This window comes from Ascaphus truei, chromosome 2, assembly GCF_040206685.1.
Source record: "Ascaphus truei isolate aAscTru1 chromosome 2, aAscTru1.hap1, whole genome shotgun sequence".
Taxonomy (NCBI): Eukaryota; Metazoa; Chordata; class Amphibia; order Anura; family Ascaphidae; genus Ascaphus; species Ascaphus truei.
In genome coordinates, this window is record NC_134484.1 from 330,465,939 (window position 1) to 330,486,221 (window position 20,283).

Here is a 20,283-nt window from a genome sequence, read left to right on the forward strand (position 1 = left end):
AAAAAAAACAAAAAAAAAACGGTGTTCTAGGACATTATAAAGAAAATTAAATTCTGATTTATTAATCACACCTCTAGATTGTATCTCACATAGTAGACTCTTAAACACTTTCAGATAGTTCTCCATGGGATCTTCTAATATAAAATAGGAGGATCTGTCCCCCATGAGGCAGCTGGATTCCACCAGATAATACAACCCATACTGGAGGACAATCCCTCCTCCTTTATCTGCTTGTCTAATGACCAATTGGTCCAGTTCACTCAATTCTTTTAAGGCTAACATCTCATCTTTATATAAATTCCTATTCTGAATTGAAGTAGTATTTTGATACATGGACTCAAAGTCCCTCAAGACCATGGTATAAAAGGTCTCCATAACACCTCCCCCCCCCTTCAATTATTATGGAAAGTATATATCCTGCTTATAAAGTTAAAGCAGCAATACTACGGTCAAGTATGGCACACCTGTGACGCCGTAACCTGTATATGGGACAAGGGTTAATATACAGGTATCTAGCTGACCCAATTTTCACTTCAAATGAAGGTCAAAGGTCCCTCAAATGAACAATAAGTCCTCTCAATCCATCCCAATATACTATCTTGCACACTTGAGTATGTGACATATATGCAACCGGTGTTAAACCAACCAACTCGTCTTTCGCCTCCGCAATGTAATTCAAATTAGTTCATGTTTACCCCTTACTCGATTACAAATCCTACATCAGTCCGCTGCCACCACCCAAGAAATATCACATATGAAATTTACAGTCTATTATAGAAAAAACTATACAATTAACACACAAATCTGTGTAGCAAAATGTGTCCGAAAATGTACTTTGCTCTATACAAAACGGGCAAACAATTAATTCATAGCCCCATCATTACTTAGTTTTTGTTTTTGTACTATACATACTCACCGCTTAGGTTACAGAAAAAGATCATTACAAGAACATACAGTTATGATAAATGCAAACCAGTTTTGGCAACAAAGTATCACAAACAGGAAAGTGTTACAAAGATCTTGCACTGCTTGGGTGGTGGGCGAAACCTGCTATAGAAATCAAAGGATGCTCAGTATATTGAAGCTCATTAAAAATTGATTGTGATAGAAAATCAGCACTCGTGCTACAGATGTCTTTTGCTGGAAGCACTAATCCCTTTGCAGCATTTATGTGGACCGTCTCCCCAACTTACTCCTAAGACAAGGCGACCTGACGAAGCACGTAGTGTGAAACGCGTAGAGGTCACGTCAGGTCACTCTGCGCGTATGCTGTTAGGCTGAGGCAGGACCTGCAGGAAGTCTGAGCGGTGGAAACATCTCTGCGGTTGCCGTGGTCCGGACCCGTGTACGCGAACCAGCAGGAACCCGCTCGCACGTCCTTTGTAAGTTCCCGCCCCCACTTTCAGGTCTATAGGCATTTGCTCAGCCTAGCACTAGCAATTATTCTGGGGTATTATTTCATATCCACAGATCCTGGGCATCAATGTCTCTTTTTCATCTTTGATGCTGTCTGTTTAGATATCAGTCCATTTTAGAGAGATTATTTTATGTATTTCGTGTGGGTTTGTTGTTTTTGAGCCCTATAGTGAGCGCATATGTACTGAGATGGGGTTGGATCCTCTCGGTTTATGCCTTCTTTTTATTATTTTTGGGTAATTACTTTTGTTTTATTAAATAAATAATATTATATACATTTCATTGCAACACGGTCGTGATTTTGTGTAATATTTCTAATCCCTGGTGCGCATTGTGTTAATAAAAAATACAAATAAACAGTCACTATCATCTAATACAGCATTTCCCAAATGGTGGGTCGCGACCCGGCACCGGGCCACGGCACCAAAATTGCCGGGTCGCAGCGAGGCTGGCCGCCCGGTGTCTCCTCCCAGGCCCCCCCCCGCTCGAGTTAAAAAAAATAGCAGCGATTTCCCCCCGCGGTCCCGCGCGCATGCGCAGGGCAAGCAGGGCCCGCTCCCTTCCTCCCCCCCACTCCCAACGTGGGACGGAGGAGGAAGTACCAGCTCCTCTGCGGCCTGCTTCCTCCCACGACCCGCTTCCAGAGCTCACCTCACGTGGCACCCCCTCCCGAGCCCACCTCCCGGGGCACCCCCTCCCGAGCCCACCTCCCGGGGCACCCACTCCCGAGCCCACCTCCTGGGGCACCCCCTCCCGAGCCCACCTCCCGTGCCACCCCCTCCCGAGCTCACCTCCCGTGGCACCCCCTCCCGAGCTCACCTCACGTGCCACCCCCTCCCGAGCTCACCTCCCGTGGCACCCCCTCCCGAGCTCACCTCCCGTGGCACCCCCTCCCGAGCTCACCTCCCGTGCCACCCCCTCCCGAGCCCACCTCCCAAGCCCACCTCCCGTCCCGGGCAGCAGGGGATATCGGGGGCAGCAGGGGAAAGCGTCCGGCGGCAAGGTAAGTCACCCCACCCAGTCACTGTCACCCACCCACCCAGTCACTGTCACCCACCCAGTCACTGTCACCCAGTCACTGTCACCCACCCAGTCACTGTCACCCACCCACCCAGTCACTGTCACCCAGTCACTGTCACCCACCCACCCAGTCACTGTCACCCACCCAGTCACTGTCACCCACCCAGTCACTGTCACCCACCCAGTCACTGTCACCCACCCAGTCACTGTCACCCACCCAGTCACTGTCACCCACCCAGTCACTGTCACCCACCCACCCAGTCACTGTCACCCACCCACCCAGTCACTGTCACCCAGTCACTGTCACCCACCCACCCAGTCACTGTCACCCACCCAGTCACTGTCACCCACCCAGTCACTGTCACCCACCCAGTCACTGTCACCCACCCAGTCACTGTCACCCACCCACCCACTGTCACCCACCCACCCACTGTCACCCACCCACCCACTGTCACCCACCCACCCACTGTCACCCACCCACCCACTGTCACCCACCCACCCAGTCACTGTCACCCACCCACCCAGTCACTGTCACCCACCCACCCAGTCAATGTCACCCACCCACCCAGTCACTGTCAAAGTCACTGGTTTGTATGAAAATCCAATCTTATTCCTTGGTTATTAGGCTTCACGCTTTTCTGTTGGACTGATGACAGCATTAGAATAACAAAAAACGGAAATGAACACTTTGCTTGTGTGTAGCAGTGTCTGTGTGTATGTAGCAGTGTCTGTGTGTGTGTGTATCAGTGTGTGTGTGTGTGTAGCAGTGTCTCTGTGTGGCTGCGTGTGTGTGTGTCAGTGGCTGCGTGTGTGTGTGTTTATCAGTGGCTGCGTGTGTGTGTATCAGTGTGTGTGTGTCAGTGGCTGCGTCTGCGTGTGTCAGTGGCTGCGTGTGTCAGTGGCTGCGTGTGTCAGTGGCTGCGTGTGTCAGTGGCTGCGTGTGTCAGTGGCTGCGTGTGTATCAGTGGCTGCGTGTGTATCAGTGGCTGCGTGTGTATCAGTGGCTGCGTGTGTATCAGTGGCTGCGTGTGTATCAGTGGCTGTGTGTGTGTGTATCAGTGGCTGTGTGTGTGTGTGTATCAGTGGCTGTGTGTGTGTGTGTGTATCAGTGGCTGTGTGTGTGTCTGTGCAGGCCCTATAGGCCAGTATAGGCGATAAAAATTTTAGTGGGTCACGAAGGAGAAGTTCAAACATAACCGGGTCACGGAAAAAAAAGTTTGGGAAACCCTGATCTAATACTACAGAACTGATTTATTTAAAAAAATGTAAGGTAATGTGCATACCTTTTTAGAAAATGCAGACCATATATAAGTAAATTGTAACCAGTGTGGTACACTATCAATGTTTTCAAGATAGCCAAATGCTGAGGGTGGGTTTGTACCTACAAGCAAAGTGTTAATTTCCGTTTTTTGTTATTCTAATGCTGTCATCAGTCCAACAGAAAAGCGTGAAGCCTAATAACCAAGGAATAAGATTGGATTTTCATACAAACCAGTAAAAAAATAAAATGCATTCACTTTTATAATAAACCAATAGGTTTTTACTTCAAGGTTGTGTGAGTCTTTAAAAAAAAAAAAAAGATCGTTTCATTGATACATTGTTTATTTAGTTAACTATTTTTGTCTTCTATGTGGGGCTACCTCATTAAGGAACTATTGCCACAAAGACTGACGTGGCCCATCGGGCTGTTTTCGGCTGAGAAACCTCATAGAGCTCAATGGGGATTTCGGCAGAAAACAGCCGAAAGACCCCGTCTGTCTTTATGGAATTACCCCCCAAATCAGCATTACTGGGAGTCAGAGTTGGGCCAGCATCTGGACTTGCTCGTGTCCATTTTTTTTTTTTTTAAACCTACAGTAGCAGGTTTCCTGGCATTAAATAATGATATGATGCAGAGCACTTTTATATAAGTATTGGGACTGTTGGGTTAGGTCACCTTAAACTGTGTTATGGAGGGTCACAGATGCAAGCTATGAGTGCACTTGGGCGTAGCTACCTATATTTCAAAAGGGTGGATTATATTACTCAAATGTGATTATCAGTTGTTAACAGTTATTGACTTGAAGTGCCATTGAAGTGGATGTGCAAAACAGCAACATATATCAAAAACCTGTAGGTCAACAACAACTTGATACTGTAAATCCTTCACCATTCTAGTGGTTGCTTCAGGATTTAAAGTAGATGCCCTACTGTACCTTTGCAAATGAAGGACTTAAAGCGTAACTGTGAATAACTCAATAGCAAATATATACAATGCATGCTGCTTGCAATGTGTTAGTTAGAACAGCGGTGTGCAAAGTGGGTGGCGCTGGACTTGTCTGGGGGGCGCGGGCGGTTGCAGAGGCACCGCGCTCTTCCCCGGGTCATTTAAATTAAATGCCAGGGTATCGGGTGAGGCCCCTGCAACTCTAAAATTTACCTGGACTCTGCCGGCGTCATTCGTGTCCATGTCGTGTGACGTGATGTAACATGCATAAAATGACACTGCAGGTCACGACACTTGACCCCGCGGCATCATTTGACGCTGTGCGAGGTAAGGAGGGTGGGCTCAGAACGGAAAGTAGTAGGCAAGCGGGGGATGCAGCAAAAAAAGTTTGCGCGCCCCTGAATTAGAAGCTTGTACATACAGAGAAGAAAAAAAGCAAAAATAAAATCAGCAATATTTAGAAAATCACAATGCAAGACATCTTTAAAGGGGATCAGAGCATATTTTTGCATAAGTTTTGTTTCTACACAGAAAACTATTGAACGATTTCACAATAAGGTGAAAAATGGGAAAGTGCGATCTTGCTATTGCGGCTTCTTACTGAATTTACATCATCTGCCACAGACTTCGGTCTATTATCTGGGGGAGTGGAGGAGGAAATGGGTTAGATTGCATCTGTCCAAACAAAAGCCACTAGACATATAATTGGGCAGGGCCTGTGAATAGTTTAATTGAGAATTTATCATCCATCTGGATTAATCAACTGCGTAAAAGACACAAACAGCAGCTGTCACAATCCAGCAGTAGTAAATCAGATCTGAATGTCATCCTTTCCTTGGCTTAGAAAACTCAGGTCTCTGGGGTCCCAGAATAGCAGCTATCACCACTATTACAAAGCAAGCGTTAGGGTTCTGTGCGGTGGAACAAAACCATGCTAAAATATGACCACACAGATGTAGCCGGGATCCCCTTCTCACCCTTGTTGTTGGGGGAGGGTGCGCTGCATTAGAGAGCACTCCGATACGGAGGCTCCGCGTCATGCAAGACGCCATGTTTTGGTTGGCACCGGTATAGACAAACTTGGCCAGAGGTTGCACATGCGCAGGCGAGAGTTCCGATTGGAGGGAGGTAGCGAGACACAGGTCCCAGCAGCCCCCGCGGGTCCCCGTGATAGAGCTGAGCCAATGAGCTGGGAGTTTGAGGAGGAAAAGGAGGTGGTTGCGCGCACGTTGGGTCAAAGCTAGCTGGAGAGGAGACGGAGCTTCGGTGTAGGGGAGGCCAATCGCCCCCCTGCGTAGTCCGCATGCCCCAGGCCCAGTTAGTCCCTGAGTCCCAGTAGAGACAAGCGGAGCTAGGGACTTGCCATAGTGAGGTTCCGGATCCCCTTAGTGCTGCACGATCAATAACAGGACTGTTCTAATTGGCGGGAGGTCTGGGCTCAGACCCCGCTAGCAAGACGCCACGTGTCCGGGTGGGATCGCCCTGGACTTCCACGTGGGTAGGAGGATGACATCTACCCCTCGCGGATCCTTTGTGAAGATTGTAGCAGTACCGGGTACCAGAGTACCCGGCAGGTAATTTTCCAAGTGCACCAACGGTACCATCGTTTCATTCGGGACACATGGGATCACCCGGTGGAGGGTAGGCGGTCGCTTGACGCTGATTAGAGTGTCTCCTCTAGGGAGGGCCGCTGATATATGTATGTGAAGGTATTGCTTGCAAGTAAAGTCAATTGGTTAAGATATCCTGCTGTGTGGTTGTGTTTGAAGTATATACGTCCTGCGAAGACCTACTTCCCCTCTGGCGGAAGCTGTCGCAGGTGGAGGCGCTGCACCCAGTATAATTATTGTGCGAGTACCCCAGGTTCTCCGTGGCAGAGACTTAGGCCCTGTGAGCCTACAGGTAATACAGCATATGGTAGTGGCCTGCGTTCTATAGGAAGCAGGGCTTCACAAATGTAAGTAGACTGGCCTCCCTTTTCTTCATCAAGATATTAAAGCTATTTTTTTTTATTACAGGTTGAAGCAGGGGGTCTTTGGAGCTGAACTGTGTTCATTTCAGCTCCCGGACTCCTGCTTCCAGAGATACTTACCTCCACAGCAGTGACGGTATCTATGCAGGTAGAGAAATAGGGTGCCTAACATAATGGCAGCATTTAAATGTCCCATGTCAGGTGGGCCAATAGGAAGCCGTGACATCGTCCGTTGCAGCTTCCTATTGGCCAGCGTGACCGGGACATTTAAACCTCATAGGGATACCGGCACCCCCTATGGAGGTCAGTATCTCTGGAAGCAGGGGGATCCGGAGCTGAAATTAACACAGTTCCGCTCTGGAGACCCCCTGCTTCAAACCTATAATTACTATAAAAAAAAAAAAATTAAAAAAATGAAACGTAATGCAGACTGTACTGCTGCTTTCAAATAAAATGATGTTTACCCGCTTTAGTTTTCACCTTTATAGCAGCAATCCCACCTTGTCCCCTCCCTCCTCACCCATTTAATTTTTTACTGTAAGTTGGAAACAGGGTCTCTCTGGAGCGGATCCGCATTCATATCGAAGCGCGGAGTACACATTTGGCGCTATATAAATAAAGATATACAATACCAGCTCCAGGGACCCCCTGGCTTCCCTAGATACTTTATCTTAGAAGGGTCAGAGGTTCTTCATGGAGATTTTAAAATCCTGCATCACGCAGGCCAATAGGAAACCATGGAGGTTTGATGTGGGGGATTAAACACTGTTTTGTTTCCCCTGGAGGAGACCACACAAGCAGTGCCTTCCATTTTGACCAATTCAGAAATCAGGAAAGAGACTGCTGCCTTTCTTTATCCTAATGTAGCGGGACAGCTGTCACAACACTTTAGCGTGCTGCACTTGGGCTGTCAAGCACTGCTGAGCTTGGGTCACTCATATCCCATAATGCTTTGCAATGTGATATTTAAAGCATTACAGAGCACAAATGTGCCAAGCTCAGGGACGCTTGACAGTTTAGATACTGCGCCTCTCTTCCCGTGGTTGTCTTAGTATACAAAATGTCTCAGTTTAGCCCCTCAAAAAGTTGGTAGCTTTAGTGGAGTGTTGTGTTAACAAGTAACCTGGCAGGCTGAAGCCAGAGATTTAGAGGTAGATATATACCGTATACCAGGGGTGGCCAACTCCAGCCCAGGTCGTTTTCAGGATATCCTGCTTCAACACAGGTGTCATTCTGACTGAACCACTGATTGACCCCCCTTTGCTGAAGCAGGGATATCCTGAAAACCTGACCCGTTGGTGGCCCTTGAGGTCTGGGGTTGCCCACCCCTGCTGTATGCTGAGGAAGTGGAAAAACCAGCAGCAGTCTCAGCATTAATATTAGCCAGTCCTTAAATCTATGGGTACATAGTATTTTACAAACTGTAAACAATATGACACCATTATTAGTCAAATAGACCAAACTTGACAGGCAAGTAATTCAGTGGCCCTGAAGTGAAGGAAAACATGCAATTTTCACAATATACAAACATGTCCTTATTGGTGGCAGGATCTTTCCAAGGAAGCCAATGGCACCGATGAGTTGTTTATTTTAAATTGTTTGCAGCCCTATGTGGGGCTCCCTGTTTAAACAGATCACCGTTCAATTTGGTCCTAGGTGGGACAGCACCTTTCATACTTAAACAAAAAACCTAATTTGACCTGGCTACTTAGACTAACCTTATCTCTTCATCAGCTGCTTTACTGCCTATTGCCTTTTCAAGCTACATGCGGCATAAAAACAACCCAGGAGGGAGATAAATTAAGTAGCCTGACCTGTTCGGGTTCCAGTTGCACAATTAATGGATACAAATCAATAATTCAAGACAATGTCAGAATAAAATGTGTGACTGAAGCATTTCACCATTTCTATTGATCTTTATTAGAAAACCAGGTTTTCACATCGCAAGGTTTAAACTCTTGCCGGGGAGAAAATACAGCATTGATAGTAAGCACTAATTATTTCTCCAGGGGGAGAAACAGGCTATCCAGAGGTCATATGTGCAAATCTAGTCTATACAGTACCATTCATACTGCCTAACCCCTTTCATGTAAGATCGCTGAAGATGGGAAAGATGTGTAATTATAGTGGCTAATGTATGCCCATGAGCCCAATAGAAAGCTACACTATTATGAAAGAGTTGCATGAGTGGTTTAAATAGGGCTATCAGTATGCTGATAATGCAGTAAACAAAATAACCCGCACCTGACATACACTGCACTTTATATTTCATGGAAGTAATGGTTTTTGGTATTTCTTTTGAGGTTTCGCCTTTCGGGACGATATTGCCTATGATTGACTCTGTCGTGTCAATGCCTCGGCTTTGATTAGCGCTATGCTGCCAGTCACCAACAGAGATACTGCAACAAAGGTTATAATGTAACCAGGAGACCAGAATCAGTGTGGATCCATATTCCATTATTACAGAACAAAAAGGGGGAGTTCCCAGCACTCAATCAAGAATATAGTGCACAAACACTAGGTGATATGCGGAAAAATATTTTTTTTACTGATATAATCAAGATAATATATTGCTGGGAAATCACCCTTTTTGTCTGTATTACAGTTCTGGAGGGAATAAGGGTCCCTTTTCGTTCCCCTGCACCACATGTATATTTACTACCTGTATATACTCCTTCTCAGGTGCTGTTAAAACGGTATACTTTTTGCATATTCCATTATTAGCACCATCTCTTTATCTGTTCATCAATCTACAATATGAGTCAACACACCACAATTCCGGGTTAACAGCCTTTTCATTCCATGTCAATGGCAGATAACGTGGAGACGCGGTGCAAAGACGACCCAATATCACAGGTTAGCGAATCCCAGCATATAATCTTTGTGGCAGTTACTTACGGCAGCTAAATTATCCAAGTACAGCACTGTGTACATCTAATGCAATAAAACATTCTTATGACAATGAGATTTATAAATCCATGTTTTTTTTTTTTAATCAATTCATTGATTTACTTGGTTTACAACTTAATACTTCTTGATTTGAACTTTCGATTGCCTTAAGTTTTTGAAATTTTATCACCTCAAAATGCAAACAATACAAAAATCCCACATACCTGTAGTTATGCTTCTAGTACAACGTAAAGCAAATATGTTGTGCTCGGTTAAACGAATGTCTGTGCATCCACTGGAATGTCCATGCATAGTACCCAATGACAATAATTCTGCACACCTGAGCAAGTTTAGAGTGTCACTCAATGATGGCCTCTGTCCACCACCTTTCAGCAAAGTAGAAGCAATACAATATACAACATGTAGTAAAGCTTTCCCCATTGCAAAATGTAAATGCAAAGGTTGTGATACACTGGCGACACACTTTATTCGAGCTCGGCTAGTCCCACGAATTCGGGTATACCCGGGTGTATTGAGGTTTATGACTGTTTTCTGCCCGAGTGCATTGAGGTATTTTCCAGGCAGGGATTGAAGCATTTTATTCCCGCTGGCTGCAATACTGCACAGTATATATATATATACTGCATTACAATTCATGAATTTATGCCATCTGGTAGACACGCGAAGCATTGCAGCCTATTAAATCCTAATCATTATCATTTAACAGATCAGCCGCCCATCAGCCAGGCATGAACCCAGGCTGGGAAGGCAAACGCAACGGGGCTTGTCAGAGGTGAGGAGCGGCGCATTCCAGGTATCTGCCAGGTACATACTGGGTATTTGCTCGAATAAAGTGTGTCGGTGCAGTATATGTAAGAAATCAGGTTTCAGCTGTCTTATATGTATTACAAAAAATACTTCTATCTAATATGCAGTATTCGGCTTATCACCAACACCATGTCATATTAAATGGTCCATCAAATGGTATAGTACCCAACAGGATACTTATGAACAAGAGACTTGCTATTACCCAGTTGCGCCTTCCTGCATTAAATGGGCAGTCCAACGTACTGTAGCATCAAAGTGAACTAAGGCCAGTGGGTTAAATGGAGCCAACTAACACCTTAAAAAAGAAAAAAAACGAGGAAGACGACAAATATACCATCCTATCAGATCTTTCAGGAATACGTTTGGCATGTTCTAGAAATGGAAAAACTCACAGAATTTATGAACAACTCTTCGGAAACAAATTGAAAAGGTCTGGAATCCTTGGATAAGGGCCTTTCCAGAAGATATATCGGCTATACAAATGTAACCCCCCTGTTGAGATTATCATTAGGTAGTTAAAGAGTTAATGTGTGTTGGTAAGGTAAGTCACAAGACGTCCATTTAATGATGCAGTTCAGCAACTGACAGTCTGGTTCGGTCCCCCTTCCAGAAAGGATCCACTCTGTCATCAGAGTGGGTGTAGATTAAGGGGTCTCTTACACTTCCCAGGTATCCATGGTGACCTGTTATGTCACCATTCAATATAAATATTGGGGGTAGAGACTTAAGGCCTTAGACCCCAGGAGGAGCTCTCATGCCACCACAGAGGGAGGAGTGGGTGTCACTAGTATGGAGTCCCTTGGTATTGTTTTCCTAGTATAGAGGTGAGATAGGCCCACCGTTGGAAATAGTATAAATGGACTGGAATCCATGTGGACCTCGCTGGAACAGCACTGTATAGGATTCAGGAATGAAGTATTGCTGGAAGGCCCTGTCTGTCGAGAATAAACGTATCCATGTGTTTGTCAACAAAAAGTCTCTGGTGCCCTTTTTCAACCTCCCCAACCACAGTCAAGCTTACAAAAACCCCGCCAGCCGGGCACCAGCCCTGAGATCAAGGTATGCTAAAAGAGTCTTGTGCATAACACCTGCACTTTCCCACCAATGCCAGTAGCTCACTGTGCAATCCCCTCCTTATGAGCCGGGTAAGGAAAGGAGTTACACAAATCTAAACATATTTATGCAGAAACATTACTAGGATTACTACCACTAGTCTATCTTGCTTCCCCCTCTCCCCCATATTTTGTTATTAGTACTGTTAACTATTATTTCTACTGTATTATTATTATTATTACTACGATAATTATTTCTGTACTGTATTGTTGATCTAATTATGTTGGTGTTATTGTCCCCCTTCCACCTTTTCCCGCTCTGTACACACACCCCACCCTGAATATAACTGAAAAACAAAAAAGAAATACTTTGGGCGGAAAAAAGAAACAGTGCGAGCAATCTTCTCTCTATTAGAAGAGGAAAAAAAGAAAAGAAACAAACATACTAGTATATTTATTTTAAAACAATTGTTAAAACTTGAACATGTCCATGCTAATGGTTTTACAAAGGTTGGCAAATGATCTGATCACTAAAATATATAATATGATCATTACCATTGTTAGCTTGGTTTTGTTCTTTGTTTACAAAGTAATTATGGTGGCATCATTACTCATCCAGATAGACATGAATAGATAATAGGCTGTATTCCAGTGTTCCCGGCAAGAAACGACTCATATTCATTTTTCAGAAGATAGAAAAAGTAAGACAGTTACTTAAGTAATTGAATCTAAGGATCAATTACACTGATGAATTATTAATTTATTCTTTGAGTCACTAGGTTGAATTGGCCCTTTCAAAGGTATACTGTATGTACTCAAGTTGATTTATGTGTATTGTGCCATTAGCCACTTATGGACTTCCATCCATTCCTGTCACAATATCCACATGATAATTGCTTTATATAGACTACCTGCTAAGTCAGTGGGTTCCTTTAGTCTCGGTATGTAAATTACTGTACGTATATACATTATTTATTTTTTTATAGTGCCAGCCTTTTACAAAGAAGACAATATAATACCGGGAATTTCTTATGAGACAAAAGGAAAGCAAATCCCTACCCAAATGTACGCTCTGAAATCTAAGCTAGTGAATTAAAGTTCTCTATTCATGATGCCAACAATTTTAGTGTATGCAGAAAACAAACACACCAACTACAGTTCGTGACAAACACCATTTTTCAGATTATTGCGACTTTTTAAATACCATTTGTTTTAATATCTGTATGGTCGCATTTCCTCCACATGTTTTGGTAGGGATTTCACCTGCAAAGTAACTGCAGTTAACAGCAAATAACTAACTATGGTCTTCAACATAAGAAAGCAATTTATGATATTAATGATGATTTTGACCCAATCGTTTCACTTGCTTGTCGCTCCATGCACCCACTACATCTCTTAATCTGGGGTGGCCAACTCCAGTCCTCAAAGGCCCCCAACAGTTGAGGTTTTCAGGATATCCCTGCTTCAGCACTCAGTCACCTGTGCTGAAGCAGTGATATCCTGAAAACCTGACCCAGTGGTTGCCCTTGAGGACTGGAGTAGACTACCCCTGCTTTAAATTAAAGAACTTTCCCACTGGACCAAATACTTTACTACACTCCTTCAAAAAATATTTTCCAGGGTGGCAACTTTCCGTGTAGAAAACAATAATAATAATATATTTTTGAAAAACTCAGCACTGTTGCATACAATTTAATATCACAAAGAGTGTTCAAGTATCATTTGATCTTTAATAGTAGTAGTTGTAGTAAACTTTTTTCCTACACTTTCTAACTTTGAAAAGTTTGCCAAAATGTTAGTTTAGCCGAAATCCAAATGTTTTAAAATGTGAGTACCTATTGACTTACTGTATATACTGTACCTCCCAAAACACTCTATACAACACATGGAGGCATACCTCTGAACACACAGTGATACTTTGGAAATATGCCAATTTTAATTATTTCAATATACTTTGCCTATTCAAATTAGCTTACAGTATATCCCGCATATCTCGGTTGTGCTCACAGGTATCTCTCCACGTGATGTATAGAGGAGTGTTTTGGGCGGTATAGAAGTCAATGGGTACTCTATTCAATGGGATCTTTTTTCTAATTGTAGGTTTTTTTTAGTTTTGCTTCACCTTCGCTGCAGTGTGTCTCCGGAGGGAGTGTTTAAAGGTTCCGCGGCGGTCCCACAGCATAGGGCGCCGCCATGTTGTTGCGCAATAGTGGGAACACTGTCAGAGGAGAGAGAGAGGTTGCGTATGCGCAATGAAAAGCGTGTGAACGGCTGGCCAGTAAGGAAGAGGCTCAGCCAGTAACTACAACCCCCAGGAGCCTTTGCAAAGTCACCTGACGCCAGGGAGCGAATAGGAGGGCCAGGATCGCGGGAGGCAGGAAAGGGAAGCATGGGGGAGAGACCACGCTAGCCAGAGGGCACCGGAGGAGCAAGGGGAGAGGTAGTGTGTGGGCAGGGGGTCAGTGACCCACCTGCGTAGGTAGATTCCCCTCAGGCCCCAGTATATTTCCTGAGTCACCATAGCTTGTGGTGCTGCAGGGACGTCCTATATTGGTAGCGACACATGCCCCTTACTGCATAGATAGATAGGGACACAGTGTCGCGGAGCTGCGGTTGGTGACAGTTGTTTGGGCCCAGACTACTCGTGAGAGACTGCGCTGGATCGGCGGATCCTTTTTGAAGTTGTTGCCAGGCACCCCAGTGACCGGAAGGTATTTACTAAAGTGCACCAACACCGGTCAACAGGCGCTGATCCCGCCTTAGGGAACACTCTTTGGGGACACTAGGTGGAGTGGCCAAAGGACTGAGCCTATATACATAATTACAGTTACATGGACACGGTGTGGGGCACGCGGTGACGGGACAGAGACATTACTCCTTATGAGATAGTGGCCGAGCCACTAAGGTTATATTATCAGACGTTGGTTGATGGGTTATATGTGTGTTATTACTATACTGTACCTATACGTTAAGGTTTTAGAAGTATTACAGTAAACAGTTACCATCTGATGTGTGTTGCTATTGTTCTTACCCAGGGGAATCTTACGCAATGTGGATCCTGGGTAAGTGGAGGCGCTGCCAATAAGATAACTATTACCCCAGGCTCCTAGCTAGCGGAGGCCCAGATCTCCTTGAGCCAACAGGTGTGTGCAGTACCCGTAGTTACTCTAGAGCGTAGGAAAGAGGGCTACATAATATTCGAGTGAAACAGGCAACAGAAATTTGGCCAAGTTCGCACATCTGTAATGTGCAATGCATGGACTGCTGGGTATAGCCCATGAAGGTGCTGCCCCCTGGTGGTCTTTATGAGATTGTATTTTTCTTCAGAAAAATATGTTTTTATATCAATATGAACACATTGTATTGTGCACACAATAAAAAACATTTATAACCAAAAAAAAAAAAATGATAAGAGGAGGTGCCATGCTCATGCAGATCATGAAAATTCAAATACAAGCAGCACACTCAAAGTGTAATCAAAGTAAATGATGTATTGTGGAAATATCACAGCCACATCGCCTGTGGTCTGAAGCAGCCGATCGCGCTGCATTCCATTGTCAGTGTCCATTCATCTGCCAACCGCGGTGTGATCCGCAGCCTCGGAAATACTGAATCAGGCAGTGCGACGTAGCCATCCCTCCCAGAAGCCTATGAGGATCTAACTCCTATAATCCTAGTAAAAGGTCGCTGCACGCTCAAAGAAGTTTACTTCTGCGCTCTGGGGCCGTTCACTACTGAAGAGGTTAAATATCACAACAATGCACAAACATAACATCGTTTCAAGGCAAACCAAGTGAGGTATCTAACATTTCCGGGTTGGGGGGGGGAGACTCGGACTACGTCAAATGCCTGTCTTTTGGGGAGTTACTGGCATACGGCTCACAAACACCCGTACAACATAGACATTTTATTATTTTTGGTAACATACTTGGTGATGGATATTTTGTTTAATAAATAGCTCCAACGGTCACACCCTAATAAAATATATATTTATTTTTTTGGGATCAGATGAATTACGCCTGTACTGTATATTCTTCTATGAAACCAAGAGTACTATGTCTTGAGAATGTAAACACATGTCCTGTTAAAAAGTGTACCATTATTAGGCTTCAACAGGTTTCAAGAACGGGCCATTACAGAAAGCCTCCATTCATAAGAATCAGGAATGCAATGCATTTCATTGTGTAGAAATTGTGGAATGTAGAACTCGTGTCCCCGACATACCACTCTGCTTTTGAGTTGTACAAACTGTTAACTGAGCTACGTTGCTTACAAGTTACAAGGCTCTTGAGCAGACATTGCTTCCAATGCCTCTCCTTGTCTTGTAAATGCAATCTGTTAATGAGAGCTTCTTTAACTGATCATTTCATTGCGTACGGTGTCATTATAGTTGTGGGTAAATATGTATTAAATTTATACTTTAAATTAAATAAATGTAAAATGTTTTTAAAGTTGTGGCTTAAAGTTACAGCCAGACATTATTAACCTGAAGCCCTGCTCTGTGTGACCCTGGAATCATCCCGGGTAGACACAAAGATTAGGATGAATCAAGATTAGAAAATCAACTCGAGGACTAAACTTGTGATTTTTGTGACTTCTATCTAGAACCAAAGAAAGGGTGCATTCTGGATTTTTGTTTGACCGAATGCAGTATATCTTGGCTCTGGGGAACTCCCAAAAATTATTTTCAAAATTGATTGATGGACTGGGAAGCGGCTCATCTTCCTTAGGTTTCCTATTGAGGCTTTATCCAATGTACTTGTCTGTTCTGGGTATCATCGATTTCCAAAGTATTCTTCATATATTTAACTAGCTTTCCAATTGCATCAGGCATAAAGAAGCCCGATTCTTCTTCCATTTTCTCCTTCATCATCCTATGATGAAAAAAGTCTTACCCAGTGTGGACAAACTTCAGAAGCTTCAGATGAGCCAGCCGAATGGTCAAGGGATGCTTGTGATCTGGACCTGTAAGATGATGTTCCCATAAATTCAACACAAATTCCTACTATGGCATGAAATGTTGATGATTTAAACAAGGAAAAAAGCTCTGACATCTGATTAGGAATTTCATCAGCAGCCCATTTCCTAATACAATCTTTGCAATTGATTCAAAGAGTAAGTTTAATATGAATGTAAAACGAAAGACCCATAAAGAGAACTTAGTACCTCAAAAAACTAATTATTTATCAAAAGCAATTATACAAAAGTCAGAAAAGTCAGTCTAAAAACCTAAAATTACTAGCATTACACACGAACCAAAAACCCAGCAAACACGAAAATACCACTCTTCTACTGTATGTCCGCCCATAATAAATGACAATATGGGCAGAGAAGGGGGAAAATAAGGATCACCTTCTTCTGAAATGGTTCTATGAAATCACTAGGAAGAAATGCCACTTAACACCCATATTCTAATAATGTTTTAGGAATATGGCATTAATTCATGGGAAAAGAACACCCTTCCTGTGTTGTAGATCTTAGTGCATCACACAGCAGGCATGATGGCAATATAACACAGTGCCCCATTTCACGGTCGGTCCAAAATGTCAAGATGACAAGGGATTATTTTCTTGCAAAGTAGTCCAGCTGCTCTTTCTTTGTTGGAAATAGAGATTTGGGCCAAAGGGACTGGTGCCACCTTCTCCTTCCAGCTGACAACTAGCTGGTTCACCAGAATAGACATCCTTGCAGCTGTCTACTGATGTACAGCACTGATGTTTTCATATTACTGCGTCTTCCTGCAACATGTCAAATCGGGATAAGCCTAGTGGAGCCACGGCTGGCACCGTTAGCAGTGTTGCTATCCCCACCACTAATCTAAGTAAAACAAAATAATGTGTTTCAGGCCCCTCCAGTGGAGGATAGAGCAGCCCTGATTAGACCGTTTCTAAATGTTGCTGTCTAAGGTGCATTCTTACCCTTTTCGGTAATAAAGATACCTGTAACATTTTAGTTTATAAACCAGAAAGCACTAGAATAAATTGAGCAAGCAAAACGAATTACAACTAAAGCTGAGCAAAAATGTCACCGGAATTCGAATCAGCCGTGGATTTCACAATTCCTTTCATCCGGGAATCAATCTCAAAAAAGGCAGATTGCTGTTTTTTTTCCGATCAATAAAAAAAGTGCGTGTGCGGATTTCCACAAGAACTATATTGAGCTGATTAGTCTAGGGCCTGACACCAGTAACCCACTAGCTGCCTAACAGAATTAGAAGACCCACAACATTTGTTATTCTGGGCAGCAGCACTAGCAGCGTGTGATAAACCAGCATAATTCAGAGGTACTGTAGAGTATCCGGATGGCTTTTTTACTGCGCAATCCGGCTTCGGATTCCAGGGTGCGGATAGGATTTTGGTAAAATCGGTGACAGAATTCCGCAGAACGGATTTCGACTGGTTCACCAATCTCGAATTACAAACTCGCAATATAAAATGTTTGCTATGCTTTTGGTGTGATGCAGTTTGGAACATTTGGATATTTGCTTTAACTCCAACCAGTATAATTTTATGTGTGCATATATGGTTTTTATATACAGTATATTTTCTTACTGGTGCACCAACTGCAAGCTGTATATAATTGTTTGAGTATATAATTATGACATTTGTATGCAGTTTCCCATTTCTGAGATATAATGAAAAAAAAATTATATTTTGGGGATTGTTAAAAATTTTTACAATTTGGAATTTTCTAAGAATTGCTTTACAACTCACTGCTGACTAGTGGATTTTTAGATTTCCTTTCCTATTGGCTGATTTAGTTTGTTGTACTTATTGTATTATAATTATCTATACTGTATTGTCCCTTTTGTAAAGTGCTGAGTACACTGTGGGCGCTATATAAATAAAGATATACATAAAGATATACATACATACTGCACCTTCAAAATACAAAATATGGATTCTATTTTCCCCATTTATGTGTCTCCTATCCTCCTCTATAGATTTATATCTCAATAGGGGTTGATCCAACCCCCCTCCTAACCCGTTAGTGCTCTGTTTTACATATGCATTGTATCATCACTTGATATTACGGTTTGCTCCTCCTGAGCTCATATTCGGTTATCCACACAGTTTGACTGTAACCTACCTGAGAGTGGATCTACATTCTGAACTGAGCTTTAAAAAATATACAACATAGAAATGCAGGCTAGAGTATGTTATCCTTAACACATGCTCGCTATAGGAGTTACACAATATGAAATCTATGTTAGAACATTAGTGTACAGGCAAATACAACAAGATTATGTTTGTTTTAATCACACGAAAAATGAGTGGCTTATGTACACTGAAATTCATTACCAACCTCTCTAGCTTTGGCTTTCCCTGGGACAGCAGAAACACAAAGGGACTTGGAATAGACTAACATCCAAACACTGGCAAATCTGTGAGCGCAATTCTCAATTGAATGAAAAGTCACATGCAACATACAGATGCACATGTAACATACAGATGCACATGTAACATACAGATGCAGCCCTTCTTATTTTCCCCAGGAAGAAAGGGGAGCACTAAACCTGGACTGCAGGAAACACTTCCGACAGCCCAGAATGAGGGAACATAAAACAGGGTACATTTGAAGTCCATTAAAGACCCTTTTGTCATATAAACTACATGAATATTGTAATGCTTAAGGCTGGGGCCATGGTTAAAAATACAGCGCTGAGCCGCGCTGAGACAGGGAAATTATCTCCTTCATCCAGCATATGTGGGGCTTTGGTAGACGCTTCTGCTTGCTTCCGCAGGCGTGCGGAGGCGTGTGGAATTGCAGCCGACAGCCAATTTAATTTTTGGCGCTGAGGGAAGCGGAGGGCCGGTCACGTGACCGCCAAAAGCCAATGGCAGTCTGTGAAGTCGGCGCCGTGACATGGCGCGCTAGCCCCGCCTAACATGCGCGCTCGCTGACGCTCATGCAAGGATACAAAAAAGCTCCTGCTTGAGCAGATGAGCATCAGCATGCCTCAGCGCTGTATTTTTTTTACCATGTCCTCGGCCTTATACAGCAGGTGTATTAAGCAGCAAAATTCTTATTTCTATAGGTTTCCAAAGCATGGAAGCATAAAAATCTATCGCAAATAAGAACCAAGAGAGTCTTCTTTGGAGCTACCTAGTGCATGCCGTGGTCAGAGTGTCTTAAAGAGCAGTGTCTAAAGCCAAACGAAAACCTGCACTCCAAGAAAGTTTATACAACATTTATGCTCCAGATTTAAAAGCGCGGATAAAGGCAGATTTAAAATCCTATGTTCTTTAAACATGAAGTAGCAATGAAGGTTTGTTAAAATATAAAATAAAAGAGTAGTGATTACGCTCAACAGCATCACACTGTGACCACCTAGTGCTTGTTTTGTGTTACAGATACATTCCAATTAAAATATCTTGCCATTTATATATACTGGTGTTTTGCAAAGACCCTTTAGTTGCTCTGGGTCTCTGAGGATAACTTTTAGAGCACTTGTGCTAATGGGTATCAATCATTGACAAGCAGAATTCCAAGGCAGCAGAGTACTCACAGTGAATCCGAGCTTTTTATAGTCCCTGGTGTACATAGATTTTCTTTTTTCAATGCTGCCTCCGGTGTTGTTTGGTTCAGGCTCGACATCAAAGGCGATCCTACGCAGTTCAAATATAATATCCCTTTGAGCCTAAAAAGTAATGACGATAAGGAAGATAAGTTTAGAGGCAACCATTTGAATAAACTTACATTTGTAGTTTAGGGACAGTGGTCATGACAGCTTAGCACAGCTCTGTTTTCAGAACACATACACCTAGAGGCAGAGCATCATAAATGCTCAGTTTTAAGAACACATTCTACAAGTCCTGACAATGGCCTCACCGAAACAGAGAGGTGCAAAGGGGCATACAGAGAAGGCCTTGCCTTGATAGGGAGAATGGGATGGAGTC

The 20,283-nt window shown here is 43.4% G+C and overlaps 1 protein-coding gene across 5 annotated transcripts in view; it reads right to left on the reverse strand.

Moving 5' to 3' along the window:
* ELMO1 (engulfment and cell motility 1) overlaps positions 1 to 20,283 on the reverse strand; it is a 395,377-nt gene that overhangs the window by 226,673 nt on the left and 148,421 nt on the right. For all 5 annotated transcript variants that reach the window (XM_075586635.1, XM_075586631.1, XM_075586632.1 and 2 more), the window contains one exon: positions 19,893 to 20,024. In XM_075586635.1, the coding sequence (XP_075442750.1) occupies positions 19,893 to 20,024 (132 nt within the window). The remainder of the gene's footprint in view (positions 1 to 19,892; positions 20,025 to 20,283) is intronic.